The sequence below is a fragment of the Scardinius erythrophthalmus genome (genome assembly GCF_964197995.2).
Source record: "Scardinius erythrophthalmus genome assembly, chromosome: 6".
Lineage (NCBI taxonomy): Eukaryota > Metazoa > Chordata > Actinopteri > Cypriniformes > Leuciscidae > Scardinius > Scardinius erythrophthalmus.
This window is the reverse complement of record NC_138226.1, coordinates 16,128,895-16,147,480: the sequence shown is the minus strand read 5'-3', so window position 1 is coordinate 16,147,480 and position 18,586 is coordinate 16,128,895. Positions and strand designations below refer to the sequence as shown.

At 36.9% G+C, this 18,586-nt stretch overlaps 2 protein-coding genes across 5 annotated transcripts in view; one reads left to right on the top strand and one right to left on the bottom strand.

Annotated features, from left to right (window-relative positions):
* klf12b (Kruppel like factor 12b) overlaps positions 1 to 12,566 on the top strand; it is a gene marked incomplete at its 5' end in the record, with an annotated part of 88,527 nt that extends 75,961 nt beyond the window's left edge. For all 4 annotated transcript variants that reach the window (XM_081368689.1, XM_081368690.1, XM_081368688.1 and 1 more), the window contains 2 exons: positions 6,660 to 6,817; positions 6,972 to 12,566. In XM_081368689.1, the coding sequence (XP_081224815.1) occupies positions 6,660 to 6,817; positions 6,972 to 7,153 (340 nt within the window). In that variant the 3' untranslated portion in view covers positions 7,154 to 12,566. The remainder of the gene's footprint in view (positions 1 to 6,659; positions 6,818 to 6,971) is intronic.
* Positions 12,567 to 15,424: 2,858 nt separating this feature from the next.
* klf5b (Kruppel like factor 5b) overlaps positions 15,425 to 18,586 on the bottom strand; it is a 5,010-nt gene continuing 1,848 nt past the window's right edge. Inside the window, exons 2-4 of the mRNA XM_081367904.1 lie at positions 18,315 to 18,586; positions 17,695 to 17,754; positions 15,425 to 17,140 (exon numbers count right to left, since the gene is read on the bottom strand). The exon at positions 18,315 to 18,586 is cut by the window's right edge and continues 531 nt beyond it. Coding sequence (XP_081224030.1) covers positions 16,962 to 17,140; positions 17,695 to 17,754; positions 18,315 to 18,586 — 511 coding nt within the window. The 3' untranslated portion in view covers positions 15,425 to 16,961. The remainder of the gene's footprint in view (positions 17,141 to 17,694; positions 17,755 to 18,314) is intronic.

The following is an 18,586-nucleotide window of genomic DNA, read 5'->3' as shown; positions in this document are numbered from 1 at the left end:
ATCTGCTGATATGCACTTGTTGTAATAAAAAATAAATAAACTAGAAAATATGATGATAGTTTAATGTTGTACATCTGGATTTTTAGTGTATTGTTTTAGCATTTTAACTAGGATTTTGTTAATAAAACTAATTAATTTTGTTCATAGACAGGGTTTATGTTAAGCCAGGAGTAGGCCTTTCAATTAGGACATTTAAGTAGCTTTTATAAATGTGCCTTAAAAAAAATTAGAGACAAAACAAAGGCACTGACATATTTTAAGGTATGTCAGTGCAAGTTGCTTTCAGTTAAAACAGTTAAAACATGCATTTTAGTCTGGGACTTGGCTTAAGCCTTGTCTGTGAAACCAGGGGTTAATATAAATAATTTGAATACTTATTGGGGCCCCCTGGTTAAGAACCACTGCTTTAAAGAGGTTGTTCACCCAAAACTTATAATTTATTTACAGTTTTGTGTTGTTCCCACTGTTTGACTTTCTTTTTCCTGCGAAACATAAAAAAGATATATTTAAAACATGTATTTGTGTTTATTTTTGTCTGTACAGTGAATGTCAGTGGGGTCCAATCAGTGTTGTTTTAAACCTCTTTGACTTTCACTGTATGGAGAAACAGTTGACACACTCTTGAAAATATCTTCTTTTGTGGTCCCCAGAGAACAAAAAGTCATGCAGGTTTAGAACGACAAGAGTGTGAATTAATGATCATTTTTGGATGAACTATCCCTTTAATTTATTAAACAGTTGGAAATGAACACCTATCAAAAGACTTGTGCAAACTGTGAAGCGTTTCCTTAAATGCCATTCTTTGAAATACCAGCTCTTTGGTAACATTAGCTGTCATCTCCCATTCTTGTCTGCACAACTCCACGTGTCTTTACTCAGATGAGGTAGTCGTCCCATTAAAGACAGTGACATGATCAAAACCAGAAGACTCTCAAGCCTGCAGGCTGTAAAAAACACAGTCTAGGACTTCTCCCAAAGAGTTTTCCATGAGCCAGCCCCCTACCAGCACCCTGTCGTCTGCCTGTTATTTAGGCAAATGGTTTGGAAAGTATTCCTGGATTCCTCTGTATGTCAGAGCTCATGCACTGATACCGTGCAAATGTTTCCCTTTGCTCCGAATGTGATGCGAACGAACGGTACTAGGACTTTGCCCCCCAGTGCAGCAGAATGCCAAAACACAGTTTAACCAGGTTTGCAAGAATGGTGTTATTGGGAGAGCTGCTGCTTTTGGCTGTTTACAGAGAGAGTGAGAGAGAGAGAGAGATGGAGAAAGAGGTCATGTGTGCAGCTGTGTTCATTCTAGCATGTGAAATAAGATAACATTGTGGGCAGCGTCACCATAAAATACTCTGATAGCATGGCGGACTCAATGGACATGAACAAATAAGCATTTATCACATCAAGGAAGTGTTTGATGAAGAATATTGTCATTTAACTGGGTCAGTGTTTTTTGCGCAGTAATCGAAGCGGAAAATACGAAATGCTGGGCAATAAAATGCAGTCTAAACTGAGACCAGAGCGTCTAACGGTAGGAGTGATGCCTTCCCTTTGAGGGGTGAGTTTGTGGACGCATAGGTTGGCTGGCACCGTGAAGCCCGCGGGACTAAAATAACCGGGCTCACGGACCTGTCAGAGGCCGACCCAAAATTACTCAGTCTCCACTATAAGACTGTCCTCAACACCAGACGAGCCAATTTAGGAGACAGAGAACTGCTAGCTCTGCACTTAATTTAAATATCCATGCTGCTAAAGAAGCCGTCCATTACATCGGGGCACTCTGAGCGAGAGGCCAGATGTGTTATGTGCTGATATCTGGCTTTAACTTACTGATATCAGTTTCAGAAGAACAGATGAAAAGCCTGTGTCCAACTTTCACATCTCTGAGTGACAAATGCATCTACTGTATGTGGGTTGCTGTATTTTGTGTGTTCAAAACAGCCTCTGCTAAATCTATGAATCCCTATGGGAAAGGGACTATAATATCGTTAAAGTGGCCGTGGCAGGTTCATTTGGGTCCCTCGAGTCCCAAATGTCTGGTCATTCGGTCAGACAGGTTGGGAGTGTGGCTACACACACACAGACACACATGCAACTACACACTTTCAGTTCTTTTAGGACAGAAACACATTTGCATGTTCCTGCATTACTGCGGCATTATCAAACTTCAGTATTAAGGATGCATGATTATATTAATTATTATTTACTGCTGTGGCCTATTTTAGATATTTATTGACTTATATTGGATAGTTTTGCCATCGACTAGTGCTGACTAATTCATATAGTAGATTATTAAATATAAATAATAAATATGAATATTTTATCAATACTAAGTGAGCTATCCTTTTATGTCTAGACTCTAGAGACATGCAGTAGTCTAACCTAATCTCTCCCTCTCTCCCTGGTTCTTCACTGTCATTCCTTTCTGAAGCCTGCTTTCTCTTTGTGGGATTGCAGGATGAGATGCAGGTCTTGTTGTGACAAATGTTTAGGGGAGCGTATCAGAACACCCGGAGCCCTCAGCAGAAAGCTTACTTCGCTGGTCACTCTGAAGGGAGAGCTGAGACAAAAGGAGCTCAATTCAGTCTTATTTGAAACATTTCAGAACCAAACAATTCATACACCCCACCCCCAAACACACAGACAAAAGCACAAAGCCAGGATGACAGGTTTATGCAGGGTTTACACAAGAGCTGTTTCAAAGGTCTAGGCATCATCTGGGCTGCAAAGCTCTTCTATGTTCTACAGTAAGTGACGGCACTAGCATTATGTTGGACATGGATGGATCAGTGGCTGGACATGGACAAAGGCTTTGATTGAACTAAAATTGTATATAAAAGCGAAGAAAAAAGTGGGGTATAAACTAAAAGTAGCTCGGTCCTCATCGTGCTGGGGGATGTGAGGGTTGGGCTGGGCAAAATAGGGGTCCATCCAACCAGGAGGTCATCCTAGAACCCGCCTGGTGTTGTCGCACCAGAATCTAGAGGACACCTGGTGCCTACAGGGAGGACGGCAGATGTGTGAGACTGGATGACAGTCCTCTTGGCCAGATGTTTATTACATTATAGATTTAAATTAAAGATCTTCTGAAAATGGATTTAGCTGATATCAATATCTTAATAATATATAATTATATGATAATAAATCATTTTGGATTTTAAAGACATTAATACTTTTATTCAGCAAGTGTCAAGGACACATTCAATTGTAAAAAATAAAAAAAATATTACAAAAGTTTTCTATTTCAAATAAATGCTGAATAGGCTGCTGAAAATTCAGCTTTGCCTTGACAGGATTTCAATTCCGTTTTAAAATGTATTACAATAGAAAACAGCTTTTTAAAATTGTAATAATATTTCACAACATTTTATTGTATTTTTGAACAAGAAAAAAAATGCAGCCTTGGAAAATCTTACCGGCCCTAAAATGTTGAACGGTAGTGTGTTTATATTCATTTTAATATTTAATTTCCCTCACGTGTTTGTGAGCTGTAATTATAAAGTAATTTTTTACGTTTTTTTTTTTTTTGATGTATAGCTTTGGCTGATTGAATAACATAATATATTGGTCGACGTCTATTGACAATGCACCTGATTTGAGAAGGACAATAAGGGAAGAGTCGTCTGTACAGTACCTGTCAGGTGAATATATATTTTCAAGTCCACGATTCAGACTACTGTATCACTATTTATGTCAGTGGCGTCCCCTCTGAAATATATTAGACTGTAAACATCCTGTGAGAGTTCTTTCCACTGTAAATCCTGTCACTCCCTTCATGCTCCCTCACTCCCTCCAAGCTCTCCTTCCAACATCAACCCCCCTACATTTTTATCTTGCCACCAACTTTCATTCTCACAGAAACTCTCTGTGACTCTCTTTCGCTGTAATTTATCTGAGAGAAAAAAACAACCTGTTTGGCTCATTGCCTCTTTCTCGGCTTCTCTTTGTCTCCTCTTCTCAATTTCACTTCTCCCCTCCTGGGTCTCTTTCTCTCTCTCTCTTTCACTCTCTGTGTGCTTTTGCTCGAGGCAGCGAGAGAAAGTTCAGCCTCATTTCTCACACATTGGCTCATTTCCGCTAGGCCTTCGCTTGGCAGCGCACCAACACCAACAGGTGACCCAGGAGCAGAGGAGAAACAGGAAGTGGGCTGCGTGTGGTGGAGACAGTTCACTGGAGGGGTTGTCTGGCTCCGCCCCCCCCCCCCGCCCCCCCCCCCTAGGCCCAGCCCATGCCAATCAGCAAAGCAGGGGACATACAGCTCTTATTACCTTAGAAGGGAAGGCGAGCGAGGACAATGTAATGTAATTAGGCGCTCCTCTCTGTCTCTACCTATGGGAGAAATGGAACAAAACGACTAGTACACTCTCTCGCTTTCAAACACAGCGTGTCCTCACACTTACGTGGCTCTCTGCTCTTCTCCAACAGTTCAGTGAGCTCATTGGTTGATATCATGTACAAATCCTCTCAATGAGAGCCAGCTTTACAGTCTGAAATCGGGCCCACCGTCTGGAATGGCAATAATTCATTTTCCCACAGCAATCAGAACAGACAGTGTGTTAATACTGTGCAGTTTTATGCATCTGATCCTGCATTATTGTGATTTGGAATAAGTACGTAAAAACATTCTCTTGGATTTTACTAACAGCAAACTAACAGGCAACAAATGTCACATCTCTATAAGAATTATGGCTGGTTTTGTACGAAAAAAAAAGGCATGTTTTTTGGCCTCTGAACAGTTGTCTTGTACCATCAAAATGCAGCTAGCCTACAGCGCCATCTAGTGATACATTTTGAGTAGAACATTAGCAATAAGTAAAAAAAAAAAACCATTCTGATAAAAATCAGTAAAATATTGCTTAGAGAATACATTTTAATCAGTATATATATATATACTGAGAAAAATCTGTAAAATATTGCTTAGAGAATACATTTATATATATATATATATATATATATATACACACACTCACTGGTTATTTATTTAGGCATGTAGACATGATCAAGACAGTCTGCTGAAGTTCAAACTGAGCATCAGAATGTGGAAGAAAGTGGTATGGTTGTTGGTACTAGGCAGGCTGGTCTGAGTATTTCATATACTGCTGATCTACTGGGGTTTTCTCACACAACCATCTCTAGAGATTACAGAGAATGATCTGAAAAGAGAAAATTTCCAGTGAGCGGCAGTTTTGTGGGCAAAAATGCCTTGTTGATACTAGAGGTCAGGAAAGAAGAACAGGAAACCGAGGCTACAGTTCACACAGGCTCATCGAAATTGCACAATAGAAAATTGGAAAAATGTTGCCTGGTCTGAGGAGTCTTGATTTCTGCTGCGACATTCAGGTGGTTGGGTCAGAATTTTGAAGTAAACAACATAAAAGCATGGCTCCATCCTGCCTTGTATTAATGGTTCAGGCTGGTGCTGGTGGTGTAATGGTGTGGAGGGTATTTTATTGGCACTCTTTGGGGCCCTTAATACCAACTGAGCATCATTTTAACACCGCAGCCTACCTGAGCATTGTTGCTGACCATGTCCATCCCTTTATGACCACAGTGTAAAAACCTTCTGATGGCTACTTCCAGCAGTATAACGCAGCATGTCACTGTTCAAATCATCTCAAACTGGTTTCTTGAACATGACAATGAGTTCACTAAATAGAGCACTTTTGGGTTGTGGTGGAACAGGAGATTCACATCATGCAAGTGCAGCCAACAAATCTGCAGCAACTTTGTGATGCTATCATGTCAATATGAACCAAAATCTCTGAGAAATGTTTTTAGCACCTTTTTGAATCTATGCCATGAAGAATTAAAGCAAATTTAAGGCAAAACCATATATACATACATATACAGTACATATATATATATAATGTATGTGTGTGTGTGTGTGTGTGTGTATTATTCAAATGTTCTTTTTAAGAAATTAATACTTTTATTCAGCAATAACACATCAAATTGATCAATAGTGACAGTAAAGACATCTAAAATATTACAAAATATTTGTATTTCAAATACATTTTATGACAGTTTCAAATGAACATTCTGCTTCCAACATTTGTAATGATAATGTTTCTTGACCAGCAAATTATTTCTGAAGAATAACCTGACTGAAGACTGGAGTATTGGCTTTTCCATCAAAGGAATAAATTATATTTAAAAATATATTAAAGTTGAAAACGATTTTAAATTGTAATATTGGTTAACAATATTATTGATCAAATAAATGCATCCTTGGCGAGCATAAGAGACTTCTTTCAAAAGCATAAAAACATTATTAGTGACCCTAGCTTGTGAGGAAAAGTCAGTAGAAAGATGTTTCTTTCCATTATTTACTTCTTATTGCATTACATTAAGATGGCAAGCTAACATTCACAGCTGAGGTGAAATATGATTTCATTCGCCACACTGCGAGCGCTGCTGCTGAAAATTAGTGCTTGAAACACTTTATCATAATAAAGATAACATGTAATACATGTAGACACATGCAAACGTGGTCCATGTCTAAGTACTACTGCTTTAAAATCATGGCACCACATGGTGGCAGCAATTGGCTTGTGTACATGCTGCTGTGTTAAGGATGCTGAACAAGTTAGTCAGTTGGCTATTTCCTGCAACATTGTAATGTTTAATTCAGTGTGATTAAAATATCTTTCTCTCTGCCTCAGTTCCATGTCACCATTCAGTATTGAGAGCATTCGACGGCCACAGCCACCTGAATCTCCAGACTCCAAGAAAAGACGCATCCACAGGTGTGACTTTGCAGGCTGTAATAAGGTTTATACTAAGAGCTCCCATTTAAAGGCACACCGGAGGACACACACAGGTGAGTGAGCACACAAATGCTGTCCATACACATAGTTTCGCTACCAATTTATTTGATTTTGGGGGATTCTAGTAAACCAGTCGTGATTGGTTCAGATTTTACGAATTGCGTCTGTGTCTCTTTTTGCTTAAGTGTGATCCATTATCTCCACCAGGTGAGAAGCCATACAAGTGCACCTGGGACGGCTGCACATGGAAGTTCGCCCGCTCGGACGAGTTGACACGGCATTACCGTAAACACACAGGGGTCAAACCCTTTAAGTGTGGGGACTGCGACCGAAGCTTTTCACGCTCGGACCATCTGGCCCTGCATCGTCGCAGACACATGCTGGTCTGAATCCACACACACACGGGAGAGCTGGATCTCCCCCAATAGTGTTCAGCTGGGCTGGATACAAAAATGGCCATCCCTGCCCCTGAGAAAGAGAGAAAGAGAGAGAGAGAGAGAGAGAGAGAGAGAGGAGTACAATGCTTTCCTCACATTTGCAGAGCTAAACAGGGTCCATTCAGGGAAGGGAGGAGGCTCATCTACAGGCCTGAAACATTTGGAGTCCAGGATGTTGATTGTCTCATGTGTGTTCAAAGGAATATTTCCCTCGGACAAACTGATTTTTTCATTCTGAATCATCCTTGTGTTCTGTTTAAACATGGCTGCTTCTCGGTCGACATCTACAATGTGAAGGAACGCAGAGTGGAAGGGCTTTACGTGTTGTTCAGGCAGACGCAAAGGGGAGCTTGACCGGGAATTGTATGCTTGCACAATTTTTTTACATTTACATTATTGTGGAACATCAAGAGCCAGACACATCTGTGAAGGATCATGCAGTTCTTCTGATGACGGAGACTTTGGGCCAGTGATTCTGGAGGTTTCAGAGGTTGCCATTTACAGGTTAACATACCAGCGAATGAGATTACGCAACAAAAACAACTTATGTTTTGGGTCATTATATCTTCTGTTCCCCACAACTGTTGATTTGAAACTGAAATTGATTCAATTTGATGAACAGACAAAACATGCTTGGGCTTCTGCAGTCTGCCATCCACATTTGTCTTAATTTCATCACACTAACTCACTAATTAGAGTAAATCTGGATAATGAGGGTCTACTCAGACTGGTAACTTGAGGTAGAAGAGCAATATACTCATTCTGAGCTGGTCTGGCTCTTACACTTATACAGTACGTACATATCTATCTATCTATCTATCTATCTATCTATCTATCTATCTATCTGTATGTACAGTACGTACTTACATCAGGTGGCATTGAAACACGGACAAAACTTTGGATTTCTACCAGTGCCGCTTTGTTTTCTATAATTCCTATACCTCTTTTATTTATAGTGGATTTCTAGCTGCCACATTTTGGAGGTGAAGTCGCTTTGTAGAATATGCAGAGGAATCCTCTGTTTTCTTTTCCTTTTGTGAGATTGCTTTTGGACTATGAAGCCTAGATGTAATTTATGGTCAGTACAACAGCATTGATAGGCTTTGTCCTTTACTTTGTATTTACTGAAGTACTGTAAGTACTGTGTTAATGCTTCAGTTAAAGTCTTTGCAAACATCAGTGCATTCATTTGTTAATTATTTTAAAAACACTTCAAGTAGTTAATGCATTGGGTAACATTGAACTAACAATGTACACTACTTTTCAAAAGTTTGGTGTCTATATTAATACTTTGTTTTTGAAAGAAGTCTCTTATGTTCACCAAGGCTGCAGTTAATTGATCAAATATACAGTAAAACAATAATAATGAGAATTAATATTACAATTTGAAATAACCGTATTTTATTTTAATATATCATGTATTAATATATATATAATATACAATTAAATGTATTCCTGTGGTGGCAAAGCTGAATTTTCAGCATCATTTAAATATGCTTTCTGCCCAAGAAACATTTTTTATTATTAATAATAATGTTGAAAACAGTTGTGCTGATTAATATTTTTCTGGAAACAGTGATAAAAAATAATAATTCAGGATTCTTTAAAGAATAGAAAGTTAAAAGGAACTGCGTTTATTTGAAATTAAAAAAAAAACGCTTGTAACATTATTACTGTTTTTATTGTCACTTTTGATCAATTTAATACATCCTTGCTGAGTAAAAATGTTAATACAAATAAAAATCTTTCTGACCCCAAACTTTTGAAAGGAAGTGTGCAGTACAACAGTATTTAAAGCGTTTATAAATCTAGGTAAATGGTAAATTATAACTATACAATTTTTCAGTTCATGATATATTATACAATTCATGTTTATAATATAATACTGTTAGTTTAAACAACTTGAAATGTTCAAATGTAGGCTATTAGTTTATGTAAAAATTACCATTAACCCAGATTAGTAAGTGCTATTCAATTTATTTCATGGTTAGTTCATAATACCTTATGTATTAACTAATATTAATGAATTGAACCTTCTTATAAAATGTTACCAATGTTTTTTACACATAGCTTTTCATCACACCATTTGGACAATCCCCAAAGTGACCAGTAGAGGGCGGCCAGTGAGCTAAATTTCTCTGCAATGCTGTTTAAAAAAAAACTATCTATCTATCTATCTATCTATCTATCTATCTATCTATCTATCTATCTATCTATCTATCTATCTATCTATCTATCTATCTATCTATCTATCTATCTATCTATCTATCTATCTATCTATCTATCTATCTATCTATCTATCTATCTATCTTAAAGGCATTTCTTAACTTATCAGTATATAGACACACACACTACAATAACTTAGATACTCAAAAGAAGCAATATGCCACACTTGTATGAATACAAGTAATTTAATTTAACTCATACTGTACCCAGATAAATCCACTGTACGTTCCCCATGATCGAGTTCATGTTTCTGAAAGGACATCTGTAATAAGCTGTCAAAGACTTCTGTCCCTTTGATCCAAATGCACTTTCAAGTGGCTACACAAAGCCATGTGATCGCTTCTCAAATGATTAGATATTACTATAATTTACATTGCGAAAAGCCACTTGACTGCATGCACAGACAGATCAGGTGATCAAACACACTGACTAAATCTACAATCAATCACACAGTTGCTGGTGCATGTAGGAACTTTTCGTCACCAACAAAAGAAAACTGAAGTGCTGTGAAAGGAAACATGTCAAGAAACATTCTTTACATAGTAACCGTTTGTCAGTTAGAGACGACCAATCAATTTCTAGCATTTTTTTTTTTTGTTTGTTCGTTCGTTCGTTCTGAAGTATTATGATCCACCATGTTTTATGTCCCTCACTATGTATTTGTGTACACACGTGTGTATTCTGTTGTTTATGGGCTTGAACATAACATGAGCACCTTGTTTTTATGAAGTAAGGAAGTAATTATTTTAAGGTAGATGTGACATTAATCACCAATGTATCTTATCATATTCTGTATTTTGAAGCGTGTCTATAATGTGGGACACTTCATCAGCATATGACTATTTTCTGTACAAAAAAAAAATACTTTTAAAGATGTTGTAATATATGTGAAAGTGAAAAGATATTGCTCCGTTTTACAGGCTGTAAATACCTATCAAAATAGGGCTTTTTTAAAATACAAGGGATTATCTTTATACGTAATATGCAGATTTTTCAGAGACATTCATTTAGCTAATATAATAAAAAAAAGTGTTCAACTGTTCTACAGTAAGTGTGAGAACAATAAAGGCTTGTCATCTTAAAGAGATAAATCAGCCAAAACTGAAAAATCTGTCATCATTTACCCACCCTCATGTTGACCGAAACCAGTATGACTTTCTTCTGGAACATAAAAGAAGATATTTTGAAGGTTTTTCTTTCACTGTATGGACAAAAAAAGCTTCAATATATATAAGAAAGAAAATCATACAGGTTTGAAATGACATGTGGGTGAGTAAATTATGTCCGAATTTTCATATTTGGGTGACCTATCCTTATTAACGCACATGTAGGACCGGTTCGAGCCCTGCTCTGAGCTGGCCGAGTGAAACCGGTTGCAGTTGCATGTAGTTTTTATAAAAAAAATCAAATTAAATGTTCATTACAGTATTCAGGCGGTGCTGCCTCATTTTTAGCAACTATTTCAATGTTTTTATACTGACTCTTAAAATGTGAATGAAGTAAAAACAACCCAATGAAAACAGTGTATCCAGCACAGTATGCAAGAGTCATAAGCAACAAATATAGTGATCAATATTCTACTGGAAAGAGTTCAGAAAAATAAAGGGTTGTTTTACTCAATTCTGCATTACTTTCCCTCTCCTTTGACATTCTTATGTTTTTTGCGGCATAATTTTGCAAAGGCAAACAGGGTCAAAGTTATGCAATAATGACGAGTGCCTAGTATTATTAAGATCCTCACGTACATGAAGTCACAGTTTCCCTGGTTTAATCACCCAGACACGTTCTTTTAAAATGCACTGAGCCTTATGAACCATTTTGAAGCTGTAAATATCCAGGTTGGTGTTTGTTGAACATTCTTTATGTGTCTCCTATGGAAGCTGCATAAGATTTCTATGGTTATACTCACCTACGGAAGGACACATTTGCTTAATTAACAGGACTCCGGTTTACCTCTGACTTCATAAAGTCGTGTGAACTTCTGATGCGCCCCCAGTTATGGAAATCGAGGAAATATTCTGAATGTTAAGACACTGGTGGTACGGTGTAATAATTCCTCCGTGAGCAGCATTTCCCCTCCTTCGGTCTCTGTAAAATATTACCTTTGTTTATGTATTTGCTTTACTTTCTTTGGAATCAAGTATTTACTCAATGGCCTTTGTTTCTTGTTTTGCTGATATTCTGTAATTATCTTTCTTGTATTTATGTATAGTGTGTGTATTTGTAAATATATTCAGAGCTTTTTGTTTTTGGTTTTATTGTAAAGTTGTGATATTTTCCCCAGCTGATCTTCAAAGGGATTCCCTTCCCATTGGAGGATGTCACGTCCCGATCGTTTCAGAGGTTAAAAGTGTTTCAGCTTTATTTTGCTTCTCCAGAAGTCGTCTAAATATTCTGTGCTTTTTGCTATTCTCTGTATTTTCTTTCTTTTCCAGAAGATTGAGCTGTGAATTGAAATTGAGGTTATACATTATACTTGTTTGATAATCTAATTGGAGGCATGGAAGTTAATAAACTTGCATTTTGTATGGAACATATTGGCATAAAGTCTTGTATTTACATTTACTTCACGTTAACATTTCAAAACTGTTAATAGAATAAAGATGTTCAGTCCTAAAACCTGAAAAATTTGCATTTTTGTCCCATGAATTCCCATGAGAATTTATGTATTTTTATAGCATTTGAATTATAGTAATATAACATTAAGCAAGTTGCTAACAAGTACTAAAGCTACCATATTTATAAAAAAAAAAAAAAAAACACAAAAAAACATTGAAATTCCTAAGGGACGCTAATGGCAAATTCGTTTTACAGGTTGCACAACAAACTGACATCATGACTGAACAGCTCTAGAACAGAAAATGAACACTACCATTTAAAAGTTTGGTGTTGGTCTTTTTAATTAAGACGTTTATTCAGCAAAGATGCATTAAATTGTGACAAAAAGTGACAGTGAAGCAATCTATAATGTTCCATTTAAGGAACATTATATGGAACATAAGGCACATTCTATTTTAAATAAATTGTTCTTTTGAAATTTCTATTAAAGAATCCTGATTTTTTTTATTTTTATTTTATCATGGTTTCCACCAAAATTTCATGCTGTACAACTGTTTTCAACATTAATAAAGGTTTCTTGAGCACCAAATCAGCATATTAGAAGGATTTCTGAAGGATCATGTGACACTAAAGACTGGAGTAAAAATGCTGAAAATGAAGATTCAACATCAAAGGAATAATTACATTTTAAAATAGAAATGTAATATTTCACAATATTACTGTATTTATAATCAAAGAAATGCAGTCTTGGTAAGCAGTGTTGGGGAAAGTTACTTTTAAAAGTAATGCATTAAATAACTGTGTTACTCCCTAAAAAAGTAACTAATTATTACTTAGTTACTTTTTACAGAAAGTAATGCATTGCATTACTTTTGCGTTACTTTCTCTCCTGGGCTGGGCTGGGCTTGCTTGTTTGTTTTTTAATAACAAAAAAACTATCTTCAGAAATAAAAAATGAAACAAATATGATGTTTATACATGACCAGCGTCGGCCAATAGTGAGCCTACGTGTGACGTACAACACAGACGCGCTACGCTGAAATACTACGCGAACTCACTCGAGGCACAGAGAGAAGGAAATGAATAGTGGCATAAAGTCGTTATTTTTGTTTACTTTTTGCGCACAAAAAGTATTCTCGACGCTTGATAAACTTAAGATTGAGCCACTGATGTCACATGGACTACTGTGATGATGTCTGTCTTGCCTTTCTGGACGTGAACAGTATGCCGTCCATTGACTTTCAATGGAGGAACAGAAAGCTCTCGAACAAAATCTAAAATATCTTAAACTGTGTTCCGAAGATGAACGGAGGTCTTACGGGCTTGGAACGACATGAGGGTGAGTCATTAATGACATAATTTTCATTTTTGGGTGAACTAACCCTTTAAATACATAAAGTATATATTTGTCACTTCATATTTTTGCATAATTATCTGAGTTTGCATTTCACCATGTTTTTTAAATAATTTTGAGGAATATTGATTCTGTTTTAGTGCCAGTGAGATGGGTAAATGACTGCTCATATTTAGTCTAGAACTACAATAACCCTCATATTACAACACACATAACGCCTCTGCCCTTACTCCTGATTTATCCTAACATGGGGACAGGAGAGGTATCAGTCAATAAATGGCAACACAAAGTATCTTGCATTACTTATTTGAAAAAGTAAATCCGATATTTTGTTGTAAATGTAAAAGTAATCTATTACTTTACTAGTTACTTGAAGTAATCTGATTTCATGACGCGTTACTGGTAATGCGCTACCTCAACACTGCTGGTGAGCATAAGAGACTTTAAAAAATGTAAAAACATTTAAAAAAAAATCTCACGAACCCAAACTTTTGAACGGTATAGTGTATTTATCTGAGATCAGGGCCTTTATAAGACTATAAACACAGAAACCATGATTGTTGTGTCAAGTGAAACATTTCAATTGATATTGCTTTCATACCAATATGATTTTGTGGGAAAAATTAAATGGTTTTCCCTGGGTATGAGCAACATCACAGTGATCCAATAAGTGCTTTCAGTAAATGGCATTCACTAAAGAGGATCACAGCTGAGCTACTGTTTGATCCATACTCTCATCTGCAAAGAACATCTAAATGTCAGGTCAAATAGTGAATTAAACTATTGTTCCTTTCCATGAAAGAAAATAAATGAGTTCCCTATTGACACAAGTCTTTTCAAAGAAACATGAAGGCATTGGCTTCATGATAACAATCTTCCTCAGAGACAAAGCAGTTGGGCTGCTTCCAGTCATGTTTAACAAGTATATTATATAACATAAAGATTATTTTTATCAGCCAGCAATCACTAATATTCAAATAACATCACACTCTGTTTGACCAGTGAGGTTCTACATTGAAGTGACACGTGAATGTGCTGACTTAGCATGTAGCTAGCATGATAACCTCTGCTAAAATGTATAAAGAGGCCGCACAAGATAAAACTCTTACTATAAGATGGACAATACCTACCTCAAGAGTGGTGATTGTCTTGCACTCTATTTGGAAATTGTATTTTTATTTGATAAATACTAAATAATTCCACATGCTTCCATCTTAGGACTTGTTAGCGCACACACTTCTGAAGTTACAATAGGCCTACACCAACATGTAGTCCATTCAGTTGACATATTTTGGTGTATTTGTTCCGGTGTAGGCTTGACTGTTATTCATTTCTGGATGATAGCATCAGTATCTATTACTTAAGTAGGAAAAACATTGTAAATTACTCATGTTCAGAATCTGTTAAGAACTGATTCAATAATATACACCCTAATGATGAAAAGAATGCATTGTGAAAACGTCAGGTTATTTCCATGACTGAGGCCTTTCTGCTGTTACTCAGTGATTTGTATACAGTCAAGATAATTATAGTATCAATTTAATTGGGTGTTACCACTCAAAACTATCAACTTTAAATTCAGCGACTTAAAATCTGACAGACCGTATTAGCAACTGTAACCACACCTCCATTTATTCACCTAATCACATGTGAGACGACGGGACACTCCAGTTTAACCCGACATACTGAGACTTTAAAGATCTGCCTCTATAATAACAGTAATGATGTAGCCTACATATTTTACATTACTGTACTTATCTAAGTACTGCAAATTAGAGCGATTAGAGGGTGTGTTTAATCTTAAGCAGTCTGAACCTTTAATTACTGTAATTAAGAGTTTTTCTCTTTGGGTTTTGGTCACAAAATGAAGAACTTGTAGTTACAAATATGTTCTTCCTCTCTCTTTAACACATATACTCTTTAACACTGTGGATCCTTGTATTACATTACCTCAGACAAATAAAAAAAAACTCCATAAGTCCTCTGTCTTCCATCTCAATAACAACATCAGCTTGTCATATGTAATGAGTCCCTTCTGTTATGCATTTGTAATGTCTGAAAAATAAGGTGGAAAACATTTTTATCACTGTAATGGAAAATAAGAGGTTTTATGAGGCCACACATACAGATGTAACACACCAAAAGCCAAACTAACTAATGTAAACAATCATCTGCCACATTGTTCTGCAAAATGCAGCCATTCAGAGCACTATTAGTTTGAACAAAGAGTTTTAAAACCACTTCCCAGTAACCCGGTGCACATTTCATGTGATCGTCGAGTTACATTTTATAAAATATAAATGGAAAAACAAAACAAAAAAACAATCTGTGCAAAATAAATACACGTCTTATGTACATTTAAAGCTATCATTTATCCCAAACAAATGCATAGTAAGGAAAAATAAACAACTATGGAAGTAATCGATATCCAACCTTGCCAGGAAAAATACAGTATTTGTACCACTTATTGCATTTCAGTAAAACACACATAAAGGAGTTCAATCAATCTTTCAGATTGTGCTCTTTCAAACATTTTGCCGACGTAAAGCGAATCCTCTTCGACACATATCATAGTTTGGACTGAATCCAACTCTTTGGTGTTCTGAAGCTACATTTAATTTTCTAATTACCCGGCGACTCCCGCACAAATTTCTGAAGCACTGTTTCTTATCAAGCGCTGCTTTTAAGAGACCTTAATTCATAGTGACTCGCCGTTCGTGGCTCACATACTCATGACTGTTCTGCGGTTTGGTTCTACAACCAAGACTACAGCTCTGTCTTGATATTATTTACCTTGTGATACAAGTACGAGTAGTCGCTTACAGGAATATTATGGGTTCAGTACAAGCTCAGCTGACAGAACCTGTGGTACCACAAAAACTCCATTTCAATGGGGCCAATTTGTAAACGTTAAAATTCTCGATGTTTCAATTGTATAACACGAGACGTAAAGAATGTTTTAACATGATTTTAGTATGAAAACTTTGTTACCATGTCAAAGCAAAGTCTTAAACTCTAAAAAGACCGAACAATTTTACAGCTCAAATAATTCACACGTTTTAACAGAAGAATTAATGCAAGTGCTTATATAAAATTATAAGCTTCACATTTCAAATTGGCCCCATTCACTTCCACTGTAAACTTGATTTTCTATATTTTTTTTTTTAAACTATTTTTGTGTTCATCAACATTACACCACAAATGATGTAAATTAAGCTTAACTTAAACCCAGAATATTCCTCTATAGTGGAGTAAAACTGTAAAACTGCCCACAAGATCTTGCACATTGTATATTTTACGTGGCACCTCAATTCTATAAGGTAAAAAAGGCACATTAAAAGTAGTTATGTCATAAATAATGACCTCAAAGTATGCAGACAAACGAAGAAACAAAAAAAACATGTCAAAAGAATGTCCCATCTGGCAAATGAGCCAAGTTCTCATCAATTAGCTGGTTTTGCGACCACAGGAGCCGTACCGACGGCAGGGTTTGGTCCTGTTGTACCTGATGAACTGCCAAAACCCAAGATTAACCAACACACCCAAATCCTAATTAGTATCATCAGCAGAGGTCCTGATAGCCCTCCCGCGGCACCGTCAGAACAACGAGAGCGGGCAGCTCTAGTTCTGGTGCCTTTTCATGTGGAGGGCCAGGTGGTCCGATCGGGAGAAGCAACGGCTACATACGGCGCACTGGAAAGGTTTGGCCCCCGTGTGCTTCCTGAAGTGGCGCGTTAGCTCGTCAGAGCGGGCGAAGCGCCAGTCGCAACCCTCCCATGAGCACTTGTATGGCTTTTCGCCTGCAAAAAAAACACAGGCCAATACAGTTTGAGGGGAGAGCACATCACAGTTTCGTAGGATAAAACATTGGCAAGAAAAAAAGGTCTGTACACAATAACATACAGCGCGACTATTATCATCTGATTCACAAACAAATTACACCAATTACACCACATCATCATCAAATTGGACATTTTTACATGGAAAACATGAATAATAATTATAATTTTATAAAATTATGTTTTACAGAATAAATTGGTAAAGGTTAGGTTTTTGTTGTATTGATTAGTATATCTGTTAACTGCATAATTTGGGCAGGTTGATTTTAACGAATGTTGTTTTTAACTAATGTTTTTGTCATGCATCAAGTTATACCATACCATACCATACCATACCAGGGACATTATAACATGCCTGAAGGACTCAGCTTGTGAATCAGAATCAAATCACTAAATGTGTAATTCTGTTTAGTCAACTTTATTGAACTATTGTATGACAGTGATATCACACTGAAAATTGTGTGAACAGCTCTGTTGTCTGTGTGATATTGCTGCTTATTAAAAGTCTTACTTACCTGTGTGAGTACGTAAATGGGCCTTCAAATGTGAGGACTTGGTGTAAACCTTCTTACATCCTGACGAATAATACAATAAATGTCAGTATACATCATAACCTTTACCATTAAACCTTATATCCATTATATGAACGTTCATCCAAAACCAGTATGACTTTCTTTCTTCTGTGGAACATAAAAGAAGATCTTTTGAAAAATGTCTCAAGTGTTTTCTTTCCGTTACAAAAAGAATTTCTTCAAAATATCTTCCTTTGTGTTCCACAGAAAAAAATAAAGTCATTCAGCTCTGGAATGACATGAGGGTGAGTAAACAATGGGTCAACTATCGTTTTAACATTCTGGCCAGCTCTGACTTGTCCAGCAGATTCAAATACAATGTCAAAAGGTTATGCCATTGTGTCCTAAGCCTCTTAGTCCAACTTTTAGACCGGTAATTGCCAGATGATTAGTCACGTCAGTCCACAACATCTATTCAACAACGTTAAATCACCTGAATGGCCATTTAAGCCTGCGCTGTGTCATTTATTTGGAAAAAGCTGTGGCTTCCTTGAAAATCATGTCAAATAAAGTGTACACTATATTCACATACTGAAGAGTCTAGATGCTAAATTCAATCTTACCTGGTACATCACAGTGATGTATCCTCCTTTTGTCTAGATCGGGATTGTTCCTGCGGTTGTATTGGGCAGGTCCTGCTTGTGTCTGGACAGAAAGTGCTGGTCCGGGAGTAAGACACGACATTTTAGATGCCATGCTGGCAGCATATGACGGAGGTGGCGATAAGTTCTGTACGAGTTCTTTCCTCCTGTCCGGGCTGCCCGGTTCTGAGTTAGGAGGGGATGGTGGTAGATAGGCCGCCCTCTTCTGAGGATGCTGACCAAACTGGGCAGGT